Below are 25,653 nucleotides of genomic sequence, written 5' to 3' on the forward strand. Positions count from 1 at the left end.
TTCAATCTGTTTAAACAACAGTGTTTTCTCTGAGATATATAAAATTACTAACTATTTTGTATTTGCTTCAAGCAAGAAATATAACTGACAAATAGCTAGTAAAATAAATTGTATTGTATAAAACTTGTGTATGAAAATACATTTTTTTAAAAGCAGTGAGTGCAGAAAAAAAATATAAGAAATAAAAAAAGAAGCTGCTGAAAATATATAATATCTCTAAGAGAATAAATAAAAATAAAAAATCAGTATAAAAAAAGAAAAGAGAATTAATATAAGCAGAAGAGATAGAATTGAAAGCAGTAGAGAAAGTATAAACAGTAGAGAAGATAAAGACAGTAGAAAAAATAAAAACAGTAGAAAAGACAGAGATATAAATAAAAACAGAGAAGACAGTAATAGAAGATAATATAAAAATATTCATTATTATATTATTATTATAAATATTATCATTACTGTTTATATTCATATCAGCAATCTCATCAACTGCTTCATTCATATTTTCATTATTAATTAAAATATTTATATTATTATTATTGTATTCAATCTTTACAACATTGTCAGATGCAATCTTCTCAACAGAAGTGAGATTATATAAAAGAGAATTATTGAAAAAGAAGTTTGAATAATTATAAATCAGATATATACTTTGATAATAAGAAGTAGAAGCTAGTAATAATTAGCAACTGTAAGAGCTATTGATTTGCAGTTAAATTAACTTTTAATAAAATTTGATTAATAAAAACTTATCAATAGATTGACTAATACAACTAGAATGATATAAACTGTAATAATCAGATATTATATTATAGAATAGAAAAAGTTAGATAATTTGATAGAATAGAATAGATGTATAGAATAATTGAAAACAAGACAGAGAAGATTGAATGAAGAGATATAAATAAATAAATAAAATGAGATAGTTGTAAATATAATGTGATTAGTGATGAGATGATATTGTTGTGATAGAAATTCTTGTATATATAAAGCAAAAGTATTTTACTATTTTGAATTAGACAATACATGATTACAATAAGAGTTTGATGAATATATACTATAAATATTTCAGAGATAGTATATTATAAAGATGAGTGCAGATGACAGAATACTGTTATAAGAGTATAGATAAATTTGATAGAAAAGAATATAGTAATTTTGATTTATTATTCTTTCAGAGTATATACCACTCTCTATTATCAAGAATAGTATACACTATTATACTAGTTATTTCATATAAGAAGAGCTGAAAAGCTTAGAAGCTTTGAGAAGCTCAAGCAATTTTTGAATCATATAAATAATACAATATATTTATATTAATCTTATTAACAGTGGTTGTATATTGAATAATATATCTGATTACTCTATAGAATCTTATCAAAAGACTAAATATTATATATTTATCACTGATGATATTATCTGTTATAGATGAATCTATTTTTTATATATTAAAAATCAAACTATTAAATTTTATACTTACTGAATTCAATTTATAAAAAATCTCAGCTTTATATTACTGATACTAGTTAGAACTGATATTAATAATATCTTTTAATTAAATAAAATAACAATAATAATAATCAAAAATAACATTATCTGAGAATCTACTATATTTCAATTCTTTTATTAAAATAGTATTTCTGAGAGAGAAATCTGTATAATAATAATATATATTAAAGCAGTGTTTATAGATATGAATATACTGAAGAAGTTCTAAGCAGATGTTTTTAAAATAATAGTTACAATTATCAACAACACTTCAATATCTATTACTTTATATAATAAGAAATATTAATCTATTAATATTAAAGAAGTATTTATATAATATTTTTATACTATTTTATTTTCAGTACTAATTAATACTCTGTCTTAACTTTATCATTTTAGAGAGTTAGATATTGATATTTATATATATTTTTATAAATTTTAAAAATCTACTGATAAGCTGTTCATTAGAGTAGAAATTTTTAAATTTATAGAATTCTGTGATAATTTAATCTACTATCTTTAAAGTTTTATAACTGATAAAATAATTATTATCAGTGATATTATTTTCTCTACAAAGAAATCTTCAACTCTATAGAATGATATTAATTATATAATATTTAAAACTGTAAATTTAGTGATTTATTTTATTAATGATACTGCTGTTTCTGAATTAATTAATACTGAATAAATAAAATCAGTGAAAGTATTTATCATCTACATCTCTTCTTTTTTCACTGATTTTATTTTAAAAGAATATAAAAATACTGTTAGTAGATATGAGAGAGTTGATAAATATTAACAAAAGTTGATGAAATATAAAATTGTAGATTTAAAATAAAAAAATATTTAAATAATAATTTTATATTCTGATATCTCTTCTGATAAATCAGTAGTCTCTGATTATTGAATTTATATTGAAAAAGATTGCTTTCAGAATTTCAATATGAATTCTGATAATATATTATAAAAATTTCAATAAATAATATATAGCAATTGATTAAAGAAGAGTATATATGAAGAAATATACATATTTATTATCAATAATATTACTAATTATATAATATTTGTGATAGCAGTGAAATGAGATTGAATCTTATATTAGATTAATATAATTATAGTCTATCTATATAACTGACTGAGTAAAATGATTTATATACAGCAATCTACTGAATTTGAGATGAGAACTTTATATATACTAGTTTACACTGTTATAGACTGCTCTATATAATTAAATTTCACTACTAAAATTTGATATAATTTTTTTATAACATTACTCTGTAAAAATGACTTTAAATCTAGCTTCTATAACTCTACTCTATAGTATTATATATTTCACAATCATCTTTATATAATAATCTATATAAATAATTTTTATATTATAGTAGAAGATTTGACAGATACTGATTGATTAGTTAATACTTTTATCAATAAATTAGAAATAAAAGATTTGAAAAAATCTTTGAAATATTTGAATATAAAGATTGAACATTGCTCTGATAATATTATAAAATTGATATTAAGATGCTATATCAATTATTTAGTGTAAGATTTCTGTCTAAATAACACTATCTCTGTCTTTATATTAATATTTAAAAAAATAAAGATAGATAATACTTCTGTATCAGAATAAAAAAAAGAGTTTATTAAAAAATAATATTAATATAGAGTAGAGTGCTTACAGTATCTAGCAGTCAAATTATATTCAGATATTATATAAACAGCATTTCTATTAGTACAGAAGAATACTGTATTTATATCTAAAATATAAAAAACTTTTTTTTATATTATACAATATCTAAAAGAAATAAATGATCTAGATATTTTATATAAAGACTTTAAAAATAAAATCAATAAATTTCTTAATATATTATATCTACTGATAGATTATATAAATTCAGATTGAATAGAATTATTGAATAGTAAATATAAATTTATTTCAGATTTCATATTCAAATTAGTAGATGCATCAATTTTATAATATTTATTCAAACAATTTTATATTTCTTTAAGTTCAAATAAGACAGAATATATAATATTCAGTGAAGTAGTATATAAAGTAATATAATTGTACAATATAATAATAAAATTAAAATTTATTATAATAAAGAATCTCTTACTTATCAGAGTAGATAATAAAGATTTAATTGATTTAGTTATCATTGTTATAATCATGATATGCAGCAAGTATATTGATACTTGCTTCCACTATTCTCATATACAACTGAATAAAGATGTTATTTCAATTAATTATATTTTCACTGAGAATATGATAGCAGATGGATTAATCAAATCTCTGAACACAGTGATATTTAAGTATTTTATTAAATTACTAGAACTTTTTGCTGGCAATAGTGAGAATGATTAAATTTCTGTATATAGCATGTTTTTGAAATGATCTAGATTAAGATAGCTAGCATGGAATATTTGTAGGAACACATCACACACATTGGCGCATGGGGGGGTGTTGGGCACTAGTTGCCCAGGTGGCCCTCCACCGCATGTGATTACCCCTATATAGTTAGCTAGCGACCACAACAATAACAAGATCAACCATCCCACAGATTGTTCCCCATGAATAATGAGCATTGAACGCCGCTTGCTCTGACATCATCGGGACCGCCTTCTACACGAGATCTGATTATCCCAATCAAGAAGCGAAACAAATTCTGAGTGATATTCTGGATTTTTCACAAGTACAATTCCTTGATCACGTAGAATGATACGGGTACTGGTATTCAGTTGAAAATCAAAGGCTCTCCAAGCGGGTGAATTTGCCCACGATACTTTACGATCTATCTAATGTGATCTCACTTTTATCCACTGACAGAAATAGCATATGTGACACATGAGGATTGAGTTGTCTGTGATTCCCTGACTGCTGCTCGGACGATTGGGTAAGATCTAGTATTAGTTGACAATGCTTAAGCTAAGTATGCATTGCAGCTCTGTGCAAACCATGAGAGTTCTGAGTAGCTTTGACTTTGCTTTTCATGTATTGAGAAAGGAAGAGAGCCTGATGATATTTACTCATCTACGTGTTTTTTAACACACATCCCTTGGAAACATCATCACGACAGGATCTGTATGAGCTTCTTGAATGAGGGGGGTTTTAGGATTGATGGACTAGAACCTTCATCCCACCTCCCCACTTCCCTCTTCAGATGTTCTTCCTTCGATCTTTGGTGGTGCGATGTTGGTGTTTGAACGAGGGATGAGATGTGTTGTTAAGTGAGAGAATGAGCCCCATTTGATTTTTAACATGACTTGCGGACACTCTGGGAGCGCCTTAAGGCTAATTGGAGTGGGTCGCCCGTGTGGCCGGCTGCACGAAAGCTACCTTGGGACGGCTGGACTTGGAACATGGAACATGGATCTCCCCGCTAGTCAATAGGACAAGCTTGGAAGCAACATTGAATGTCCATTTGGGAAGAAACTCAAATTTGCAAAATACAGTCAAAAGGGCGCCAACCTCGAAAACAAAGAGGGGAGGGGAGGGCGGAAAAAGGAGAAAGACACAGGGACCGTTAACGCCAGCTACAAGGGATTCATTCATTCATCCCTGCTGGACACGACGCTCGTTCCTCCCTCTGGGCACGCATTGCCGAATGCTCCAGCTCCACCTTGGAAGGTTTTCCGTAAACTTGTATGTAACTAACTAGTTACCGAAATATCCATTGTTGATAATACGCCGAAATTACACAACCAGACCTGTCATTACAGCCTAGTTGGCATGAATGGCCGCCCTTACACATCTCAACTACACCCGGGGTACCTCGGCTGCCTGCTGAAAAGTTAAGATAAGCAGGTACCTGGTTGTACCCTGTACTTTGCCTTGCCCTCCATGGTAATAACAGCCCAAGGCCCAAGGAGCACAGCATGGGCAGTGGGACCCTTACCCTTCAAAGGCCAGGACGAGTGAGTATGGTCATAGCGTGACAGCCCTGCCTGCGCCCACCAGCAGCTGGCCCATCTCGCCCGGTTCTGTTTCATCCCCTTATAACCTCCTCCGCTCACCCACCTCCCCTTCCCTTCCATCTCCCCCCAAGGCCGTCTCGAAATCCCCCCCTTTCAGGAGAAAGCTGCCGGTTCCATCTACCTCACAACCCCTTTTACCTGCCACATTAACCTCCTGCCTCGCAAACTTTAATCCAAAAGGACACAATGGCTACTCGCAAACGGACCCGCGGAGAGGATAGCGAGGAACTCGTAGCTCTACCCAGCGATGAAAGCGAAGAGGAAGAGGAGTAAGTTGCCAGAATCGCGTCCTCTGCACCATCATACTCTATACGCCCTCCTTCTTTCCTTGACGTCATCAAGATTGGCCCATTGCCATCGTTCCCAATTCCCAAGGAATTGAAACCGTGCAGCGATGTGCAGAACCCATTTCTATTGTTGTTGCGATCGCGCCAGCTTGCCCTTGGGTTAATTGGGCTGTTGCAATCGCAGAAGTGGCTGTCGTCTATTTTGGTTTCCCTATCCATCTAATCCGACCTTCCTATCTCTCTCTCTCCCTCTTTTTTTTTTTTTTTTTTTTTTTGGAGATGAGAGAGCTATATGGCTTAGAGCTCATATAACCAGCCCTCCCTTAATCATTAATCTTGACGGTGCCAACATAATACTAACCACTTGCTTTGTAATAATTAGATATGAAGAATCCGATTTCGAAGAAGAGGATGCGGAAGGAGAATCAGGCTCTGAGGAAGAATCCGAAGCTTCTGAGAACGAGGCTGAAGGAGAAGAACGTAAGTGGATTTCCTCTCACCCTCCTTTTGTTTCCCCCCTTTCTCCCCCCCCTTCTCTTTTTGTGTGTGTGTGTGTGTGTGTGTATCAATTGATAGCAAATCAATTCCTGCCCCCTTCATGTGTGACGATGGAGATTCGCCTGATTCCTTCATATCTCCTTCCAGTGCTACACCACTTGTCAGATTTTATAACATCGTGCCCTTTACTAACCTAAAAATCCCCTTTCCTCATATGATAGCCGCACATAAGAAACGCAGGGTAGCGCCAGAACCCGACGCTGAGCACGCAGACGCAAAAACGGCAGAAGTCAAGAACGGTCTGGGGGCTGAAGGCGAAGCTGATGGCGCAGACGAGGAAGATGATGAAGAGGAAGAGGCGGAAGAGGAAGCGGAACAGAAGGAGAACGGCGGACCAGCGCTTGTTACGAAGTCTGCACCGGCGGCATCCGAGGACCACGCGCCAGCTGAGAAGACTGCTGCTACCAATGGCGCACCTCCTTCTGCTGTGGAGGCAGGAGGTGACTAGTGGCGGTAATGGTGAATAAAGATATGGTAGCTGTGGGGTTGCAATAGATAAGAGGTTCGTGGATGTAAAAAAAAAAAAAAAAAAAAAAAAAAAAAATCTCGGAAATATTTGTGGTTTGGTTTTCAGTTTGTCTTTTTGTCTTTGTCCTTGTACTTCTTTTCTGTTGCGACAGGGGGAGGTTATGGGGAAGGGGTTTCGCGCGCGGGGAACTTTTTCTACCGGGGGGCCAGGAAGGGAAATGTTTTTTGTTAATGATAACGAAGTAATTAATAGTGGGGTTTTCAGTGTTTTATTATCTTTTTTTTTTTTTTTTTTTTTTTTCAATGTCCAGCTATTTCCACCTTAGGTAGTAAAAAATGTTTATATATATATATAAAAGCCCTTCTGCTGTTCCTGGAAAGAATCCCCCTTTTTGCTATAAACGGAGAAAACTAGCCAGGTTCATTACCTTTCACTCTTTATTTGATTTCGCATGTTTTCACCTCTTCATGATGACATTTGGTGTTTTCTGTTTTTTTGACCAGTGCCTCGTTTAACGTGGATCAAATATGCCAGTGTGGATTTTTCTCATCTTGTCAACCTGTGTTCCCTCCGCTGACGACGTAGGAATCCATATATATATATATATATAAAAAAGAAGTCGAACAAAAGCTAGGATCGGCGGAGGACCATGAGAAGGAGAGAGAAGCTGGAGAAAGAATCAACTCTTTATGTTCGTTCGTTCGTGTGTGTGTGTGTGTGGGTGGGTGTGTGTGATTTTTAAATTATTTTTAAAATATTTTAAAAGTGCCTCGCTTAAGATATTTAAATATCATCTCAAAAAAACGTTTGTTCTCCTCAGGTCAAACCCCAATCATTGGCAGAAACGACGCTCCGCCTGATTTTAACTACTAGATACGAAATTTAAATACATTTTTTTTTCTCTTTGTTAGCTCCTTTCCTCATTGGATGAGTGTGTTGTCTGTTCAATGGTGCATGCATTGGCATGTTCCATTCATGCTTTCCTCTTTCTTCTTTACTTAGTTATATATATCTCTCTCTAATCTGTAGTTATGGAGGATGTTAACTTCAAAAGTTCGTTCCCGCCCTAGTAAATTACCTTGAATTTATATTTCACATCGTGGAAATGCTAATAATAGTCTTCCTGCATTGGAAACAATGTGTAAGGTTTAGTTGTAGATGGCGAGTAAATCACCTACTGAACCCCCCTTGAAAAAATAGGCATCAATGAGCATGGCATAGGTAACAAACCAGTTGTAAAATGATTATCTCCCGAACTTACGAGAATGGACTTTTTTGAAGTGCGCCTCCGTATACCCCCTCTTAGTCCTGTCCCACCCCGCTCTCTACCTTCGTTGATTGACTTCTGACACGGATTTGAATTATTTTCCACCCCTATGGGGGGAGGGGGTGGTCCAGGGTGGAACGTAAAGGTGTAAAACTTAAGGGGCCCGTTCATTGAGAATGCCTTTTCGGCAAAAAAATATAATCCCATATACTAGGCGATGCAGAGCAACAAAATCGATTGAATCCTACTCCACTCTCGTCCTGTGGGCCGATGATATCAATGGTGGAGAAGGAATAGAAAGAATGATACAATATACATCTTAAATAGATAAGAAAACGTTTTATTTGTTTTTAATCGCTACATTAATATTAAGAAAGAAAAGAATTGACAGCAAAATGACATGGGTTGAAACCTAGGTAACCGAAGAACGTAATAAATGATCAATCGATCGTGTGAATACTATATATAGAGGGATATCTTGCCCATTCAAACCCAACTCCACATCGCAGATGGTGTGACTGGTAAACCAGGGGCATGAGATAATTAAACGCGAGATAGCACGTCCATGAGCTCAAGGTAGATGTAGATGTTGTAAGCACTGTAAGCATCAGAGGAGTGTGTCACTGAGGGGTCAGCTCGGGGGTATGAAGGAAAAAGAGGGTGGCTAGAGTGATTTAGCCATCACTACCACTGCTTCTGAACGTAGCGCACAGTTGGCAGTAGTGGTGTGTCAGGTCCAAGACGGGTTGCGGAAGGTTTGTGGCTTGCACAATGCTGCGTACTTTGACGGCGCCTTCTTCTTCGATCAGTTTGCGTATGGTGAAGAGAAGTTCAGGGGAGAACTACATGGTTGGGTTGGGTGAAGGCGGTCAGTTTCTTTACAATATGGAATAGAATGGGATCCTTTCCCCTTTCTATATTTGCTCTGGGTGTATATATTACTAACCTCTGAATACCACCGATATTGCCAGGCAATAAGTCTGATCAGAGCACCGAGCATTCCCCGTGTTTCGCCTTGACGCTCATACATTTTCAGAATCCCCTTCATCGCCTTTGGTGAGAATCTGATGGATAGGCAGTGTTGGTAGGCTTCGATGGCTTCATTGAAATGCTGAAGTCGCTCAGCGAGCTCCCCGAGGATCTCCCATTCTGTGGCTGATTTCTTATAATCGACTGATTGTTGGCGAGATTGCGCCATTTCAGTTCGCCAGATGGTGTACACGCGTAGGTCCTCGTAAAGAACCATGAATAGATTGTCGAGCCAGCGCTCACACAATCGCTTGTTCATGAATTGAGAACATGAATTAGATGGCGCATCGGGCTGAATAAGACGGCCGGAAAAGTGTCAGTACAGCTTGGACTTGTTTGCTTTCTGCGGGGAATATAAAATCAGGTTTTGTCCACTCACATCTTCTCCGCCGGATTTGACAATTTCCGATGCAACTGATTGTTCTGGGCGTTCAATGGTCACGGATTTCTCCTTGCCCTTTTGATCCTTATCTCCCTTTGTCGATTCGTTCTCTTCATCGCTTCCATTCGTCGCCTCTGATTCGTGACCATCTACTCCGTTTCCATTCACTTGTCCAGCTTCACTAGTCTTCTCATGTAAAGCCACAGTGCTGGCGTTCTGGGCAGCTGTAGAAGAACCCTTAGCATTGACTTGGCGTTCCGCTCTATACTCCTCTTCCATGACGAATACCTCACTGCGGATCTTCAGGAGTTGATCCCAGCCAATCTCCGCCGCAATTTTTGCGAGCAAAGTGTAAGCTCTCAAGAACGTGCCCTGGTAGCCTGCAGCATGCAGCTTTCTAAGTGTAGGATGCACGACGTCATGAGGCTCCCCTTGCTTTGGCTGCCCTTCATCAATTTCATCCAGAATGCTCTCTGGGAGGATAGGTAATAAAACTCGAGAAGGTTGGGGCATCCGTGGTGAGTCCTTGTCCTGGTAGGTGAACATGGGACACGAGTTTAAAGTTAGAAGCGCTAAATCCCATTGTTCCATGTTTATATATACTTCTGCTAACCGAGCCCAGGAACTGAATTCGCTAGGGGCGGCAGTGACGCTACGCTTAGCACATTCAAGTGCCATCTCATGTTCACCCTTACTCTGGCAAAATGCTGCTTGGCAATCTAAGAGAGAGTAATCCATTGGCAGGTCCTGGAGTGCATCATGTAATAATCGTACGGCTTGAACCTCTTCATCGGCAGAAATAAGGACGCGCGCTAGTAGCGACGATACTTCAACATCGCGTGTGCGTAACTTTTCAAAGAGGTTTATACCAGAAGCGTATCGTCCCGTCGTGTGGATATATTTTAGAATGCCAGACGTTAGGTGATTCGTGACAGTGTTGGGGACTTGTGTTTCCGCGTCAGAACTCAGCTGCCTCCCTGCGATGATGATCAGCAATGCGCTATCAATGGGTGTGGGTCCATATCCAAACCGTTGAAAAATAACTTCTCCGCCGCGTCGAGAAATTTGTGTTCCATTTCAGTATTGGTGACGGGGTTAAACCTTCTAACGCCAACAATCTTTTTTATGTTATCACCGTTGCCATCGTCTGCATACAAGTACGCTCTCAGGACACCACATAGGAAAGTTTCCAGCCAGAGAATTTCTGTCACAACCCGTTTATCTCCGCGCTCATCGATACAATAGCTTTCGAGGCTGCCTGGAATTTTAACCTCGACTCGCATATCAACATGGGAGAAGGCATTGTAGCAACTGTAAACGGTCAATAAGAGTTCTGATCGAACATCCAAAAGTCTCTCACCAGTACAATCCCGAGACAACCTTATGATTCTTATCGACGGGGGAGTATGTTAAGGTGTTGACGTAAGCAGCCAAGCTGGCCGACGATGAGGCGTCTACGCCGGTGACATGGTGATAAACACCAGTCTGTAAAGTGGAAAGAGAGCATGTTAGGGTACAGTATTTCCTCTTGAGTCGGCATGGCGCACATACTTGGTTATTTGGGCTTGTCTTTGATTGCTTCACCACATGGACGAGGTCCGGGGGACCTAATTCCCTGAGATTCTGTAAGGCTTCCGTGCGGGCGTCAATTGAGGCATATATGTCCTCATCCTCGATGATCCTGTATGTTGAATAATAGATATCTTAGCAACTTGGACATGACGACGCACAAGGCGTATTGGTATGTAGTATCACAAGGAAACTAATATACTCCTCTGAAATAGGTGTGCGCAGTGGGATCACCTACTCTGGGATCGCCGGGGCGACCATGATGTTGAAACGTAAGCTTAGGAAAGCTGAAGAGGATTAAAATAGGCGGCAATGCGTGTATGAAATAACAAATTGAATCAAGCGCTCCGCTGATGCAGGGCGCAGCTCATCCACGCCAGTTGTTGTTGAATCGCGGTGGGTGCATACGCAGTATGTTCAAATAATGGCGTGAGGTTTGATCATTTCCCGCTATTAAAAGCCACCTGGAGAGCAGCCGGTGCGCCATGCCTAATCGGGACGATCTTATCTGCGCCAAAGACCGCGTCCTGCAACACGACATATGGCGAACCTCAGGTAACACTCGTAGCTTCTGGTGTTCTTTTTCTTTCCTGTCGCTATATGCCACTGTTGTGTTATATTATTATATGTACTGATCAATCGGTCGAAGCACATAATGCTGTCACGAGTCGGGTGATTTTCTTACCCTAGGGCTCATCTTTACCCACCTCTAACGATGACGTCCTTTGTTGCCCTCAACATCGAGCCAGATGACTACAGCGAAGAGGAAGTCGATGATACGAAGGAAATTCAAATCGAAGAAGCTTTAAAACTTTATCACAATGCCTTGAAGCTTCACTCTCAAGGGCCACAATTCTATGACCAGGCCTCGGAGGCATATGAAGCCCTATTTAAATCCGAAATATTCAACTACCCGGAGTCGATTTCGGAGTACAAGAGGAGTCAACTTGAAGGCCCTGATACCCAATATGAAAGCTTCCTTGAGAAAACGGCTCCGGGATCAGCTGTTCCCCTAGATGCCAGTGATACAATATCCAGTGCTTTACCCCAGACACTTTACCTGTCTCACAAAAACCGCGGCCAGTTTATGCTAGATCACCTGGGGCATTTACTACGCACCAAAAGATCGAAGGCTGATGACGGCTATGAATCCATTGTTGATATATCTGCAACGTCTAGTTCAGCAATCAAGTCATTCGCTGAAGCCTTGGAGAGGGACGATACGGACTTGGAACTATGGAGGAAAAGCGCTAGAATTGGAGATGCTCTCCAAAGTAATCGCCTCGCCAGATTTTGCCTAGAGAGTGTGTTGGAAGGCGATGATGATGGGTTTGATGACGGGTTCGAACAGCTAGGTTTGGAGCAAGCTTTTGCGATTGAAGATCTCCGGCAAGTCCTCAACATCCTCAGCGACGAGCTGTCTATGTTACAACGCCCACAAAGGCGGCCAAGAAAAGCTATTCTCCGTCTTCTGCAGAAGCAAACCGATTCTTTCCCTTATCTTCCAAGAGGACTAAGTGTTCCGAGTACGTTTCGGAACCTGCTTGGAGTTCCACCTAGCCGCCATGTGGTTTCACTTACTTGTGCAAGCTGGACAGCACTAGGTGGAGCTGTCCTGCAAGCTTTACGAGATGAACAAGAGGGAAGGAGTAGTTTAACTCCAGGAGCAGCCCTAGGAATTTCCGTTCAGGATTGCCGTGAGTTAATTGAGATTTCTCCGTTCTCCCTTCCTCTTCTTCAACGGAATGCCGCAACAGCAAAACAAGGGGATAGAGCCAACCAAAGTTTGGATATTGGGGTTCCTGATGCGGGGGAGCTCCATCATGCCCTTCGTTTGTCGGCAGAGAGCTCTAATAAGGACCGTGCGTCGATCGCTTCTGATAGCGATAATAGAGAACCTAGTCCTCATCCAGAACAGGTTTCCGAGACATACCTTGAAAGTCCCCAACACAAAGTTGATGAGAAACCAGAGGAGAAGATATCACTGCTAGCGCAGGATGAAGCCAAGCAGACAACGGCGGCACCGCAGTCTCGGAAAAGATCTTCTGCGTCGGCCGGCAATGACGAGCATCCAGATGGTGGAAGAATGAAAAGCCGTCGTATTCGAGCTCGCGAATCAAATGCCGAAGTCCACGCGCCATCGGCGCCTGTACCATTTGATGCAGCTAAATACTTTGAGGAGCACCTAGAACAGTATGTGCATGCTGACCAGTGGATGTTTGGAGTAGTGGGCGCTTTGTTGTCCAAGGCTGGCGTCGAGGATCTGGGAACGATTGATGAACTGCAAGATATTTTGTGCTCCGATAGCGATCAGGAACTTCCAGATAACAACATCCGGGACTATATCGCCCAACGTGTCCTTTACAATGACCTTCGAAAAATAATAGAAATATGGGACGATAAAATAGCTCAAGTCGCTTTAAATAGTGATATATTTTCTATGGATTCGACAGACGGCATAGATGGAACAAAAAGATCTGGAATGAGTATATTTCTTGACCATTCACGGCAATGTCATCCAAATCCCGACGAAGTGATTACTCTCGTAGAGGATGATGGGTTGTCGCCTTTTCTGGAGCATATTAATGGTGGATGGTTTTGCCCCCGTGAGGCTGCATTTCTGTGGCTGGAACAGCACCTGAAGCCTAATCCCGCTGATCAATTGCCATCGGAAAGGGAGAACCAGCTGATGGGATGTTCTTCCTATACGAATCGGCTTTGGACCAAGGATATGAAAGAAGCAGCCTTGAAAATCCTCACGGAGAATGACGAATTCATCTATACAAAGCTAAATAACGACGCAATGGCTTGGGAGCAAGCCGTACTGGCCTCCAATTCCACAAACAACATTTCCCCTTCTCAACTTCAGGGTTTTGCGGAGATTACACAAAGCATTTACGAACTACATCTTGATATATACGCCTCAATGAACGGAGCTGGCAGTGCTGATGGCGATCATTTAAAAGTTCTAGAAGAACGAGATCGTCTTGCTAGATGGAGCACCCTCGCCCGCTCTTTTATAAATTATCAGAACGATGTATGTTTAAACAAAGCCATGTACATTGCAATTGAGCTTCGTCATTTATGGGCCTCTGTTTTCCACTTAAATTTGACAGAAGAAGTCCCCCGGAACTATGTTTTCCTTTGCCTCCAGGACTTGAGGCATGTATTGGTTGCCCTAGGAGGGCCATCGATGCTTTTGCTAAACAATTTAACAATGCCTGAAATATCCATTTCTGCCATAGATGAAGAGATTTCGAGACTCAACTCAATGGATTTCTTTACGAATCTTTTCAGCTCCGATTCCGATGACCCTCTCCGTCTTATTGAAAGCATTGAACCTATACTGGACCCCTCATCTGTCGAATTTGTCAATGAATCGTTATCCGCCGAGGAATTTGAAAGACCAATGGAGAAATCAGAGCCACGCGCGAACTATCCATTAATGTCCACTATCCAGGGCATGATTTCGTTTTTAGACCGGGGCGATGCAACCTTGAGACTTTTTCTCTGGAGAAGACTTAAAGGGGCGTATGAGTCAATCCAATATTTCCCCAAAGTCGTATCTTGCTATCTTCGGAGCATTGAAATAATTGCGGGAGAGCTTCAAAATCCCTCATTCCTGAAAGAATCGAGTGAACATCGGCAGATTTCGCTACTGAAATGGATTAAAACCCTTGATGATTTGCTAAGTAAGGTGGTTGGGAAGATGATAGACGAACCGGAAAAATCTTTTGAATGCTTTGACGTGGCCCATTTACAATCTTCGATGTCTGCCGTAGTTCAGATTTCCAAACTTTTGCATTCTTTCGCCCTATTCGAAGACTCAATTCGCGTTGGTCAGGTTACCGTTCCGGATATACGGCCAGCATCAACAGCCAAGACCTTAGAGCAGTTCAAAGGAAGGCTGCGAGGAATGCAGGTAAAAATATGGGTTTTGCTCTACGCACTACTTAGAGAATTCATGGAACAAAATAAGGAGTTGTTTGACACCCCCAACGATGACCGTATCCATTACTTACGCTCTGTCCATAACGCTCTCGGAATCCGGTCTTATTGCAAATATTCCAACAAGTTGCTTTTGAGGCTTTTGAAGAAAGAGCTGTTGACTCTCCCGTCAGAGGATAGTTATGAATTTGACGTCTCACAGGTTCTATTTGACTTGTACGGACTAAAATTTTTGAACCTGGACGATATTGCGAACCATGGGTGTCCCATTGAAAGGCTGGATCGTTCCTCAGCTGTTATGATGATTGATTTCGTTATGACACAAGTCAATAGAATGAATATCAAAGATGTGCACAAATCGGAATTGAAACCGACTATAGACACCATGCAGATGGCTATTGGCCGGGCTACCAAGTTCTCTACTCCGCTGACTTTCAACAAACGTGTCTTGTCAGCGTTCTTGAAATCACCAATCAATCCATCGGACCTCTTTCGTGCTGTTCAAGGCATCGGAGAGGTATCAATGATACCTGTTCAGACAGATAGCCTTGAGCTTGCGGAAAAGGGTTGGTACTTCCTCCTCGGTTCTATATTTTTGTCGAAATTTCGTGCACAGAAGAGAATAACTGCAATCCCAACGGACGATTTGGATGTTGCAGCGTCTTTTTTCAGGCAAGAGTTGGAACATGGAACAGGTAAATGGGAGACATGGTACCGCCTGGCTCAAGTGTATGACTTGAAACTAGAAGAGGATATCGCTTGGTCCGCTGACAAGTTGAACAACAATCGATCAGACCTGGCGGTTTTACAGCGGAGGGCGATACACTGCTTCACCATGGCAGTTGCAGCTGCCATACGAACAGCAGACTCGTCACCTGAAAGTAAAAGAAAGATATCTGACCTATACACGGAATTTGGATTCCGGATGTATGCATCAGCGACAGAACCATTGTCCATGGAAGCTTTTAGTCTGATGGAATTTACGAGACATTACACAAGTGGCGAAAACCAACAAATGTACAAGGCAAAACTATTCCCAGATATGAACAAGTATTCTGCATGGAACTTTGCAAGTTACCTTTTCCGACGAGCGACCGATGACCGGCCTAATTATTGGAAGTATGTAATCCCATTCCCCCGTTTGCTCCATGAATCAAATACTTAATGCGCGTGGTTAGGAACTATTACATGTTTAGTAAATGTCTATGGAAAATGTTCTGCTGCGATGGTGCCACAAGGGGGCAGCGTTCTCCAGTGGAGTTTGACGATGTACTAGATTCGCTGGTTGATGCAATTGAAGCGTTGCCATCTAAAAGGGACAGTCGCTCGGATCCAATACTTGAGCCTCATTTCAAGCTCGTATCTATTGTTCACAAGCTGGTTCAGAGAGGAATTTTGAAGGTTCGTTGTTTGGTAGTGCGCATCTATAATCAATTTTTTGTTTCTAACTATGAACAGGCCGAGGATGCAAGGGAACGACTTCTTGCTACGCCTTATGCACGGAATGTGAACCTAAATAACGACGGCTGGAAACCGTATATCCTGGAAGTATTGAGAAACCTTCGAAGCGCGGACAAATCAAATTGGCACCATCGCATTGTTTTACGCGTAAGCCATCTCTCATCCCTTCTAACTAGTACTTTTTTTGCTGACGGTGATCAGGCTGCGCACGTACTTTATGATGATTCCAAGGACGACTCATCTGCTATGGCAGCCAAATCCGAGATTTCGCAGCAGATATTTACCAAAACAATGACCCTTCAAGTTTGGAGACCGGAAAACGAACGCGCTGGCAGGCACTTTGTTTATACGACTCGATACGTGTACTTTTTCGTTGGCCTTTTAAACCAGCTGAATGATCGAGCAAACTTGGATATGCTCATTCGGCGCGTGCGAAGGAAACCGAACGACTATGTCCACCATTCTAAGCTCTGGGAAGATATATGCTTAACTTATGTCAAAGTAGGTTACTCAGTCCAGATTGTATTTAACCTAGAGTAGGAAATGCTGACATCTTCTTCCAGCTTTTCCGCCGTGTCGGTGAGATTCCAGAAGGGCATGAAGAGACTGTTTTCAAACTTGTCAGCCACGACGAGTTCGCCATTCATTGCAAACGCCTAGAAGACTGGTGTCAGCATCATTCTTCCGAAACACAGCTGGTGGATTTGCTCAAGGATGCTGTTGAACTGAAAAAGCTGAACAATGGTCTTATGAAAACTGCGATATTCGAAGAACTTGTCGCAGACACCTACGCAGTCCTCTTCCAGAGTAATATATCCAAATTCATGGAGCAGGCAACTGAAGAAGAAAACCATGAACGGATGAAGGTAGATCATCTCCTTATGGTCGGTGAAGGGCCTGAGGGCAACCGAACACCACCGGTCTCCGCGACTCACGCGCAACCCGGGCCCAAGCCGCGTTTTAAGGGAGTAACGCGTAAAGAGCTCCAACGGAAAGCCGAAGCAATCGCCACACGGGCCCTAGCGCCGAAACCAGCACCGAAAACCTCAGTGCGCCAAGCGGAAGAAGAGACTTCCACAGTGAAGCAACAAGAGGCCATTGAAATTGCGATACCGTCACTACCTAGCAAAGAGGAGGTCTCAGGCATCCAGAGTAGCGTTCCGGGCAGTGTGCATGACAGCGCCGATAATGAAAGTGAACTTAGCGAAATTGATGAGGCGAAGGTATTAGTGGAACTGGGTGAAGTGGCGACTACGAGAGCAACAACCGCCCAAGAAAACACAACAGTAAAGAGGAATTTATCCCCAAAACCCGCGTCGGACGGCCCGTCAACGAATGTCAGCCTTGCTGATGGTGCAGAGGTCGAGTCGGGTCCAGCTACTTCGGCGCAGGACACAAAATTGGAATTCGAACTTAAGGAGGCGGAGGTTTTAGACGTGGACATGGAGGAAAATGCTTGATTGCTCGTTGGATCGGATTACATGCTACTACTCGTTATTGTAAATATGCGTTTGTGTTTATTACCATTTCGACTTCAATCATCTAAACGGTTTGTTTGCTACTGTTCGCTATGGATCAAAGATTGTTTTCGGGGTTTACTCTAGGAAGGCAGACAGATATTGGGCTTCTGGGTGTGGTGGCATTTTCAACCTGGGTTGACATTGGACTTGGCTTGTTGCGGTGTAATTAATGAAGCTTCTCTCTAGACGCTATTTCTATCATGTATGTAAAACAATGCGTTATCAACAGACACATTGTCGCTCACTTGGAAATCCCCTTTTCTTCTCTGCTCGAACTACAACGATATACACACAACCAGCTACTGTGTCTGAGCGAATTTTAAATAAAGCAGAGCTTCCTTAAGCAGTCGTTCTCAGCGATAGGAGAAGGAACGGGCACTCATATTAAAATATTGTATCTGGAAATACCTCCTGTTTCTCTATCACGGAAAATTCTCGGATCAATAATATAAAACCTATCACATCGGCAGGACAACATCAGGGCAGGGGTATCATCGCGAACTACGTAATATAACTTGTCATGTTTTTTTTACTCTATTTCGTCCAAGACACTCTCTGGAGCAAAATCCCGTTGTCTTGCTGTCATCATTCGCTGTCTTCTCACCTTGGGAGATTTTCTGAGCGTAGACATAGATCCTGAGCTTCGTTTAATCTCTGAATCTAGTTTGAGATGTTGAAGCTTCAGTAGTGAGTTCTCGACGTCATCTTCACAACTGGTATAGTCGCAGCCAGGCGAGTCCTGCCGAAGTTGCGGCATGATGTTTTTCTTGGATTTTGTTGCCTTTTTGGTGGGAGAGCGGGAATGTAGTTCACGTTCGAGGTTGGCGATTCTCTTTCGGAGAGTATCGTTTTCTTGCTCTAATGCAGCTATTTGGTCTTCCGAAGACGCTTGCGGGTCGTTGTGGACTATATCAAAATCAAGTCAGCCTAGTTGCTGAATAAAAGTATGAGAGGGCGGGAAGGGTTTCGAGCGCTTACTCCTTACACCCCTTGACAGCAAGTCCAACTTTTTATCCAGGTGCTCATCATGACGTGATTCCTATATTTCGATTAGGTTGAATATGCCAATCTATAGGGGTTATTGTGATAACGGCATTTACCTGCTCATCCCAAGCCGCTTGCCATCGTCGCTTCTCTTCCTCAAGTCGCAGTTCCATCTCCTGCCAACACTCTTCCCGCACATCTTGTTCAATCAACATGCACCTTTCCTCGGCTGCTCTCCAATGGAACTCAGCTTCTGCTCTCGCAATTTCTTCTTCCGCCAGTTTTATGGCCAAAGCATCGTAATCATCACTAATCTTTGCAATTTCCAATGCTGCAGTCTCCAGCTCTTCCGCTGAAGCGCAGTAAAGACTGGATTTCGACTTGGTAGTGTTAGCGTGAGTTGGACTTCTCCTTCCACACCCTGTGCTGGCCAAAATCGTGCTTGTAACGGAGGGTATACGAGGCACAGTGACTTCGCGGGCTAATGCGGAATAGCGCAAGATTTGAGATGTCGCGTTAAAGTCACCCTGGGCGTCTGCTGTCACGATCATAAGTGCTCTTTGCGGGTGCCTCGGATACGATGCTCCATGGTTCGGTGAAGGGAATGAATTGGAGAATAATAGCTCAGTGAGTTTGCATTGCCTGTAGGGTACAAGCGCCTGCTAAAAGAATATTTAGTAAAATTCTAGCAATGGTAAATAATAGATATACATACTTTGTTCCCGTCCTGGAAATCACTCTGTGTTTGGAGACATTGGCCTAAATACATCAAACTCTCGTTGATTTTCCCAGCTTCCGCAAGCGTCGCTCCTGCTGTCTTTGCATTTCTCGCTCGCTCGGAACCTATTCAAGGTTAGTAAGTATGTGCTGCCTGGATAAATTGTAAATATAGTTCATACCAGCAAGATCAACCACAGTCAGTGTATTTCCAACCCATGATTCATCCCCGAACCTTCTATCTCGGACTCTCCGTTTCACCTCAACACAGAAGAACCCATGGCTTCGTGAGCTAACACTATTACTTCCTGTTCCAGTCACTTTTCGTTCCAGCAAGCCCGTCTCCAAAACCATCAGTGCGTCTTCGTACGTGCCACAAACAATCTTTCTCAAACCTGCTACGACCTTACGATCCTGTGAACCTTCAGTAGGTTTAAATAGTAAATGACGCCGTCTTTCTTTCTGGTTCAATGCCGCTCTTGAACCCGTTCCTGAACTTGAGGGAGTAAGGAGATCAAAAATTCGATCATTATATACTTCATACATCGATACTAATACCACAGTCGCCCCTTCATGCGGATTAGGAATCGCAAAGTCGCTCACATCGGGAAATTGGGGGAGCGCACTCGGCCGATGAGGCAAATGGCGTCGAGGGAAATTTATAGTAGACATCGAATCCTGTTTATTGTGAGAGGTAATCTTAGCTACACGTGTTGAAGATTTGCGGTGGTTCCAACAGGGTAATTGGGAAGGAATAAGGTTTCTCTTTGGAGAAGTCCAACTCTCTCCAGGACAGTCAACTGACTCCATTGGAGAAACAAGCCGAATCGTTGACGTGCATGAACCTTGTCTAGGGGTAAAGTTTGAATTCATTGGGATGAATGCTTCCGAAATGGGGCCAGCAGAGAAGGAATCCGCATGTAAAATAGGAAATGGGGAATCAAAAGGGCTCCGTACCGTCATCGGGGTTTGACATCTCGACATAGCTGACATCGGAGTCTGGGCCCTTGAACCTCGACCTCGTTCGTTCCATGGGTCACTATAAATCATTTCAATAAATGATCTCGCAGTAAAGAGCTGTGCTTCTGAGGGGTCGGAGTTTGCGATGGACGATAATAGTAGAGGGTTTTCGTGGTTATCCAAATTTTGAATGGTTGACGAAAGGGAACGGAAGAGGACATCGAGTGACATCTGAGTTATTCCGCGCTGTGACTTTGACCCAAGGATAGTATGCGTCTGATACAAGTAATAAACTATTTAGCTTCTCGCCCCTACTCTCGATATATTGACGAGTCAACGAAATAATCACAGAGATATCAAACCTTTCCACTCCCAGTTACACCCAAAGTAGCAACCAGGCCATCTCTACCCTCACAAAGAACACCTTTTATTAGATTGGGCATCCCAACTTCCTCAAAAAGCTCCAATTGCGAGGCATTCTCTTCAAACACTTTTGTGAACCCGAACTTCTCAACAGCTCGTTTTCTCGAATCGCTCGGTGGCTGCAACGTGATATGGGTGGGCCAGGGGTGGCTTTGGTTCCCACCATCTTCAGACAATTGGGGCTCCGGGCGCTCGACCGTGAGGTATTCCTGCTTTGGAGTATTGTTTGCTTCTTTCTTGTTCATCGGCGGCCTAAGCCGCAGGTAGACCTGGAAAAGCGACGTTTGCCCATCCGAGGGCTTCGGGTCAGATTCCATTACTCCGATTTAGATTCACTGGGTTAAATAAATGAAGAACTTTCGAAAGTTACAATCAACCAACGGTAAGGAATCTGGGTACGTTAGTTGGATTGTGAAATAGACGTGGTTGCAATCTTCCATCATTTGTTGCTGGTGTTGTGAGTTGTCAAAAAATCCATGTAGGCCGCAAGAATGCTGTTGCCAGGGCAACAGCCACACCACAGCGCAAAGCCAAATTGCCTATACGTCATACTCGAGCTGAATAAAGCTTCCAACTTTCTACTGCGCAATGATGGTGGACGACAAAAGTTGTTGACGAACCATAGACGGAAACACCAATAAGGAAGCTCACCAAATGAGGCCGAGTCTTAGCTGGTGGTATTTTCCCGGCCTGCATTGCACCTAGAGAGTAGTAACTAGTACAAAAGCCGCGTGATGCCTGCGAGAGACCTATTGTCAATGTCACAACTTGTGCGACCTGAATTACATTGCACTTTTGCTACCAATCCGTATATAACAGTTAGGCTACCTCAATGCGGGGTTCAAGTTCGCATCCGTGACAAGAACTCATTTTCCGAGAGAAATTTCTTATGGTTCTAACTCATCTCTCTAACCACCACCTCTTCTCCACACTCAGGGCAGTCATCGAAACCCTCAGCCGGGTACGCATGATGATTACTGCACCAGACAAGTTTGCCACACTCCAGCCTTCCCCAGACGCTTTCCACAGCTCTGGTTTCCAGCCGGGAATAAAAATAGGGCTCCTTCTCTGAGTGTGTTATTCCGTCTGTCATTGAATCAACCAGCATGACATACCACACTACAGATTTTGGATAACGACGGTATAAAATCGCCATCCGCTGGGCCAACAGATGAATATATAGCTTGACGGGGTCGGACTCGTGGAGGTTTTCATGAATAGATAGGTCATCTGGTGCGGCTGCACAAAAGCCTGTATCTCTGCCTCGTGCGAACATTAGTTTGGCGGCTCTTTTCGCCAGGGAGTAGAACCCTAGCTGCGAAAGGCGAGTCTCAACCCCCTCCCCCAACAAGCGTGAGGAGTTCTCATGTCCGGTCTGGGTTGAGTTCGCCACCACAGCGCTGCACAATAATGGTATTATTGTGCTTAATAAAGTATTTGGCGAAATAAAGTCCGATTTTGTTGTCCAAAACCGATACACACAAGCCTGAAGTGGAAGAGGGACAAAGCGAGGCTCAAGTGGTAAACTCACCTAAATTAGCTTCCTTGGTGTGTGCAGACGATTATCCAGCTATACGGTCAGTCTTGGCTGCGCTCTTGATTCAAGGGCCTTGGAAATATCGATTTTCAACCTTGAGAGTCAAAGTGGTGGACTACAAATAAGACTACCAGCTAGAAAGGACCTAAAAGGTCAGAAAGCATATTTTCCACCAGCAATTCGTCTCGGTAACGCTCAAACACCCGGTCGATGACATCAGCAAGCCAGCGTATCAAGCTTCGGACAGTGTAATGAGCCTTGGTAAACTCCCAGTATTCCGGAAACCAGCCTGCATTTTCCCAATCAACGATACCGGTTATTTTTCCATTTTCTGCGAGGATATTCCTCGGGTTCAAGTCACCGTGAGTAAAAACGATTTCGTGGCAGATATCATGAGATCGGGCAGCACGTTGTCGAATTTCTTCACAAAAAGGGTCTGTTAAATAATTGTTGAAGTCGGCTTCAGTCTTGAACCGCAATTCTTCACGCTGGCTGTCAGGGATCCGCCAATCTAAGAGACCGCCTCCCTCGGAATTACAAATTTGAAAGTCTGTTGTTGGTCTTGGTATATTTCGAAGCTGTGAAACGTATTCTTTCAGGTCCAGTACAACCTGCTTCAACTCTTCATCAGTCATTGTGTCTATCATTGGACCAATCGGGCGTCCAGGAACACAAGTCATGAGCAAGTACGAAAAACGAGGTGTCCCTAAGACATCGACAGGTCGTGGTGCAGGAATACGGGTAAACTGCTCTACCAGGCGCAAAGTATGAGCTTCGACATGGTATTTCGGAGTCAAAACTGGAGATCCTCTTCGCAAGTACAAGCCAAAAGGTAGCTTTTGGACTGTCATCGAAAGAGACCGACCGTACATGCGAAATCCCACCCAGTGTAATTTGTCGTAAACGAATGCTCGAATGAAAGATGGTAACATTATCCACATCGGCCTGAAAATTCGGAGAAATGGCGTCACTAACACAGAGGTACATGATTTCTTTGCTCCTACGCACCCATTAGTAACATTATTCGATGGGAATGGTCGTGAGTCCTACCAATAGCACCGGGAGACGTGTTCATATGCTCTTTGGCGTCCATCCAAGCCAACACTTTTGAGAAACGTGCATGAAAGCCAAAAAGCTCTTCGTCAAGGATAGGAGTTAGTTGAGGGGTCCGATTCTCAAGGACCATTGTATCTGTCGACAAAGAACGGAGAACGTTAGGTCCGCGTGTGAACGTGTTGCTACCCACAAAATACTGCGATTAGTTGGTATCAATGTAAAACTCAGAGGAGATAGGGAGATAAGGAGGTATATCACTAACAGTCTGTTTTCTGGTCCTATCAGGGTTATTTACCCAAGTTTTGACCTTGAAATGTACTTGCCCTTTTCTAATAGCATCAAATGCCGGCGTGGACAACAGCCAAAGATTATCGAGTCTCTCCGACGCCTGATGGTGCGGATTTGAAAAAAACGAGCGCCAGTTTTCTAGTGACTTTCGCGACAAGAAAGCCTCAAGCATTTCAGAAAGGGCGGTCTCACGTACCCGTCAGCTAGTTCATATTAGAGTAATTATCACACATACCCCTTCGGACAAATCCTGGTCTGAAAATGCAAGCGGCGAAACCATGTGAACGAATTCTTCATCGGGATCTGAGTATGATTTGAAGGGCGTACGCGAAAGACAACAGCATCCTCCATCTCTATCGTAGATGAGCATCCGTATCTCGCTGGATAGTGACGTTGCTCGTGTCGGCCGAACTACGCTTCAAATTAGAAGGGTAGCCCAATATTGTCAATGGGTTTGACGACTCACACTTATCAATGATGATTTTCCAGTCTGATAAAAACTGTGACACATTTTTCTTTGGCTGAGAGCGTTCTCCAGCGCATGTCATACGAAGAAAATACCGAGCTGCTTCTTGGGGGTCAAAAGCGTCGTTGATGAATGCCCCAAGGATAGAACGATCTGGATGCGGCACATCCGTGATTGCAAGCAAGGCTTTGTATTGAGCTGATTGTTTATCTTGAAAGAAAAGTTGAGACGCTGACCCAGGAATGTTCCATGGGAGAGCCGCCATAGCGGAAGGTATCGCGGGATTTTGTGTGTTTGGAGCACTCAACTTTGCTGGAGGAATCTGGGATCGCGCTCAGTTACCCGTGGAGGTAAAATCAAAACAGAAAGGCCTAGACTTGCTCCCGCCCAAAGTCTGGGGCTATTGGCTGTTAGCGGGTACTCACGTGATTTACCGCGTTCGAGGTTTCCTGTCCGTCTCCAAGCTTCAAAATCAAAAGATTATCGAGCTTCACTTGCGGCCCTCATCTTCGCCATCCTCAGGTAGCCTACTCCGGTCAACCCTAACGTCTTCTGCTACAACCCTACCATCTAACCCGAGGCTTGCCGTAACTGCCAGTGACACTCACTCAGCATGTCTGAGCCCATTCCTGAGTCTATCCCGACCAGTCAAGACCCCCGAAGCAAGCGGCCCCTAAAACGTCGCGCGCTCACCCCCGTCTCCGAACAAGCCACTCAAATCCAGTCTCTCTTTAAAGACCCGTCGAAGGACATCCGTATCCCTGGTCCCTCCAAGCCCCGCACAAGCTCATCTCTAGCGCCACCACCAGAAATCGTCGCCAATGTCCAGGGTTCCTCCGCCGGCGCGGGCTCGGGGGAGTTCCACGTCTACAAAGCCAGTCGGAGAAGGGAATATGAGCGCTTAAAGCTCATCGAGGAGGAGTTGAAGAGGGAGCAAGCGGATGAGATGTTTGAGCGGAGAAGAGAGGAAGCTAGACGTAAAGATGAGGAAAAGACGGAAAAGAATAGGAGAAGGAGGGAGAAAAAGAAGAAGGTCAAGGAGAAGAAGGGTGCTGCGGGACCCTCGGCTGCTGGTCCTAATTCCGAGATGCGGGAGCAGGATAACGAAAGGAATTCTAATGGAGGGATGGATAGGGATGAGCATAAGGTCTCCGGATTAGAGAACGCTGCGGATCGGACAAAAGAAGAAGAGTCTGGGGTTATAATTCACGATGACGACTGATTGTTCTTGGAGTAACGTTACTTGATTATTAATTTGAGAAGATCGGGGGCTGA

The 25,653-nt window shown here is 42.2% G+C and overlaps 6 protein-coding genes across 6 annotated transcripts; 3 read left to right on the top strand and 3 right to left on the bottom strand.

Annotated features, from left to right (window-relative positions):
• Window positions 1-5,511: 5,511 nt before the first annotated feature.
• HCBG_07337 (uncharacterized protein) lies at window positions 5,512-7,066 on the top strand (the record flags this gene model as incomplete). Its single annotated transcript, XM_045434386.1, has 3 exons — window positions 5,512-5,726; window positions 6,127-6,224; window positions 6,464-7,066. 3 exons carry the CDS (start codon window positions 5,644-5,646, stop codon window positions 6,748-6,750), a joined length of 468 nt encoding a protein of 155 aa, XP_045284593.1.
• Window positions 7,067-8,352: 1,286 nt separating this feature from the next.
• HCBG_07338 (ChAPs family protein) lies at window positions 8,353-11,279 on the bottom strand (the record flags this gene model as incomplete). Its single annotated transcript, XM_045434387.1, has 7 exons — window positions 8,353-8,880; window positions 8,985-9,359; window positions 9,447-10,426; window positions 10,480-10,760; window positions 10,810-10,934; window positions 11,001-11,130; window positions 11,257-11,279. The coding sequence occupies 7 exons, from the start codon at window positions 11,277-11,279 to the stop codon at window positions 8,713-8,715; spliced, it is 2,082 nt and encodes a 693-aa protein (XP_045284594.1).
• Window positions 11,280-11,733: 454 nt separating this feature from the next.
• Window positions 11,734-18,196, top strand: HCBG_07339 (uncharacterized protein; the record flags this gene model as incomplete). Its single annotated transcript, XM_045434388.1, has 4 exons — window positions 11,734-16,085; window positions 16,145-16,367; window positions 16,425-16,928; window positions 16,991-18,196. The coding sequence occupies 4 exons, from the start codon at window positions 11,734-11,736 to the stop codon at window positions 17,885-17,887; spliced, it is 5,976 nt and encodes a 1,991-aa protein (XP_045284595.1).
• Window positions 18,197-18,476: 280 nt separating this feature from the next.
• Window positions 18,477-21,348, bottom strand: HCBG_07340 (kinesin family protein; the record flags this gene model as incomplete). The annotated part of the gene is made up of 6 exons (XM_045434389.1): window positions 18,477-18,853; window positions 18,926-18,986; window positions 19,048-19,590; window positions 19,647-19,774; window positions 19,831-20,884; window positions 20,971-21,348. The coding sequence occupies 6 exons, from the start codon at window positions 21,346-21,348 to the stop codon at window positions 18,477-18,479; spliced, it is 2,541 nt and encodes an 846-aa protein (XP_045284596.1).
• A 1,354-nt stretch (window positions 21,349-22,702) lies between these two features.
• Window positions 22,703-24,643, bottom strand: HCBG_07341 (uncharacterized protein; the record flags this gene model as incomplete). Its single annotated transcript, XM_045434390.1, has 4 exons — window positions 22,703-23,568; window positions 23,619-23,820; window positions 24,148-24,323; window positions 24,379-24,643. 4 exons carry the CDS (start codon window positions 24,641-24,643, stop codon window positions 22,703-22,705), a joined length of 1,509 nt encoding a protein of 502 aa, XP_045284597.1.
• Window positions 24,644-24,991: 348 nt separating this feature from the next.
• On the top strand, window positions 24,992-25,600 carry HCBG_07342 (DUF1168 domain-containing protein; the record flags this gene model as incomplete). The annotated part of the gene is made up of 1 exon (XM_045434391.1): window positions 24,992-25,600. One exon carries the CDS (start codon window positions 24,992-24,994, stop codon window positions 25,598-25,600), a length of 609 nt encoding a protein of 202 aa, XP_045284598.1.
• Between the last annotated feature and the right edge of the window lie 53 nt (window positions 25,601-25,653).

The sequence above is a fragment of the Histoplasma capsulatum genome (genome assembly GCF_000150115.1).
Source record: "Histoplasma capsulatum G186AR genomic scaffold supercont2.12, whole genome shotgun sequence".
In the NCBI taxonomy this organism is placed as follows: domain Eukaryota; kingdom Fungi; phylum Ascomycota; class Eurotiomycetes; order Onygenales; family Ajellomycetaceae; genus Histoplasma; species Histoplasma capsulatum.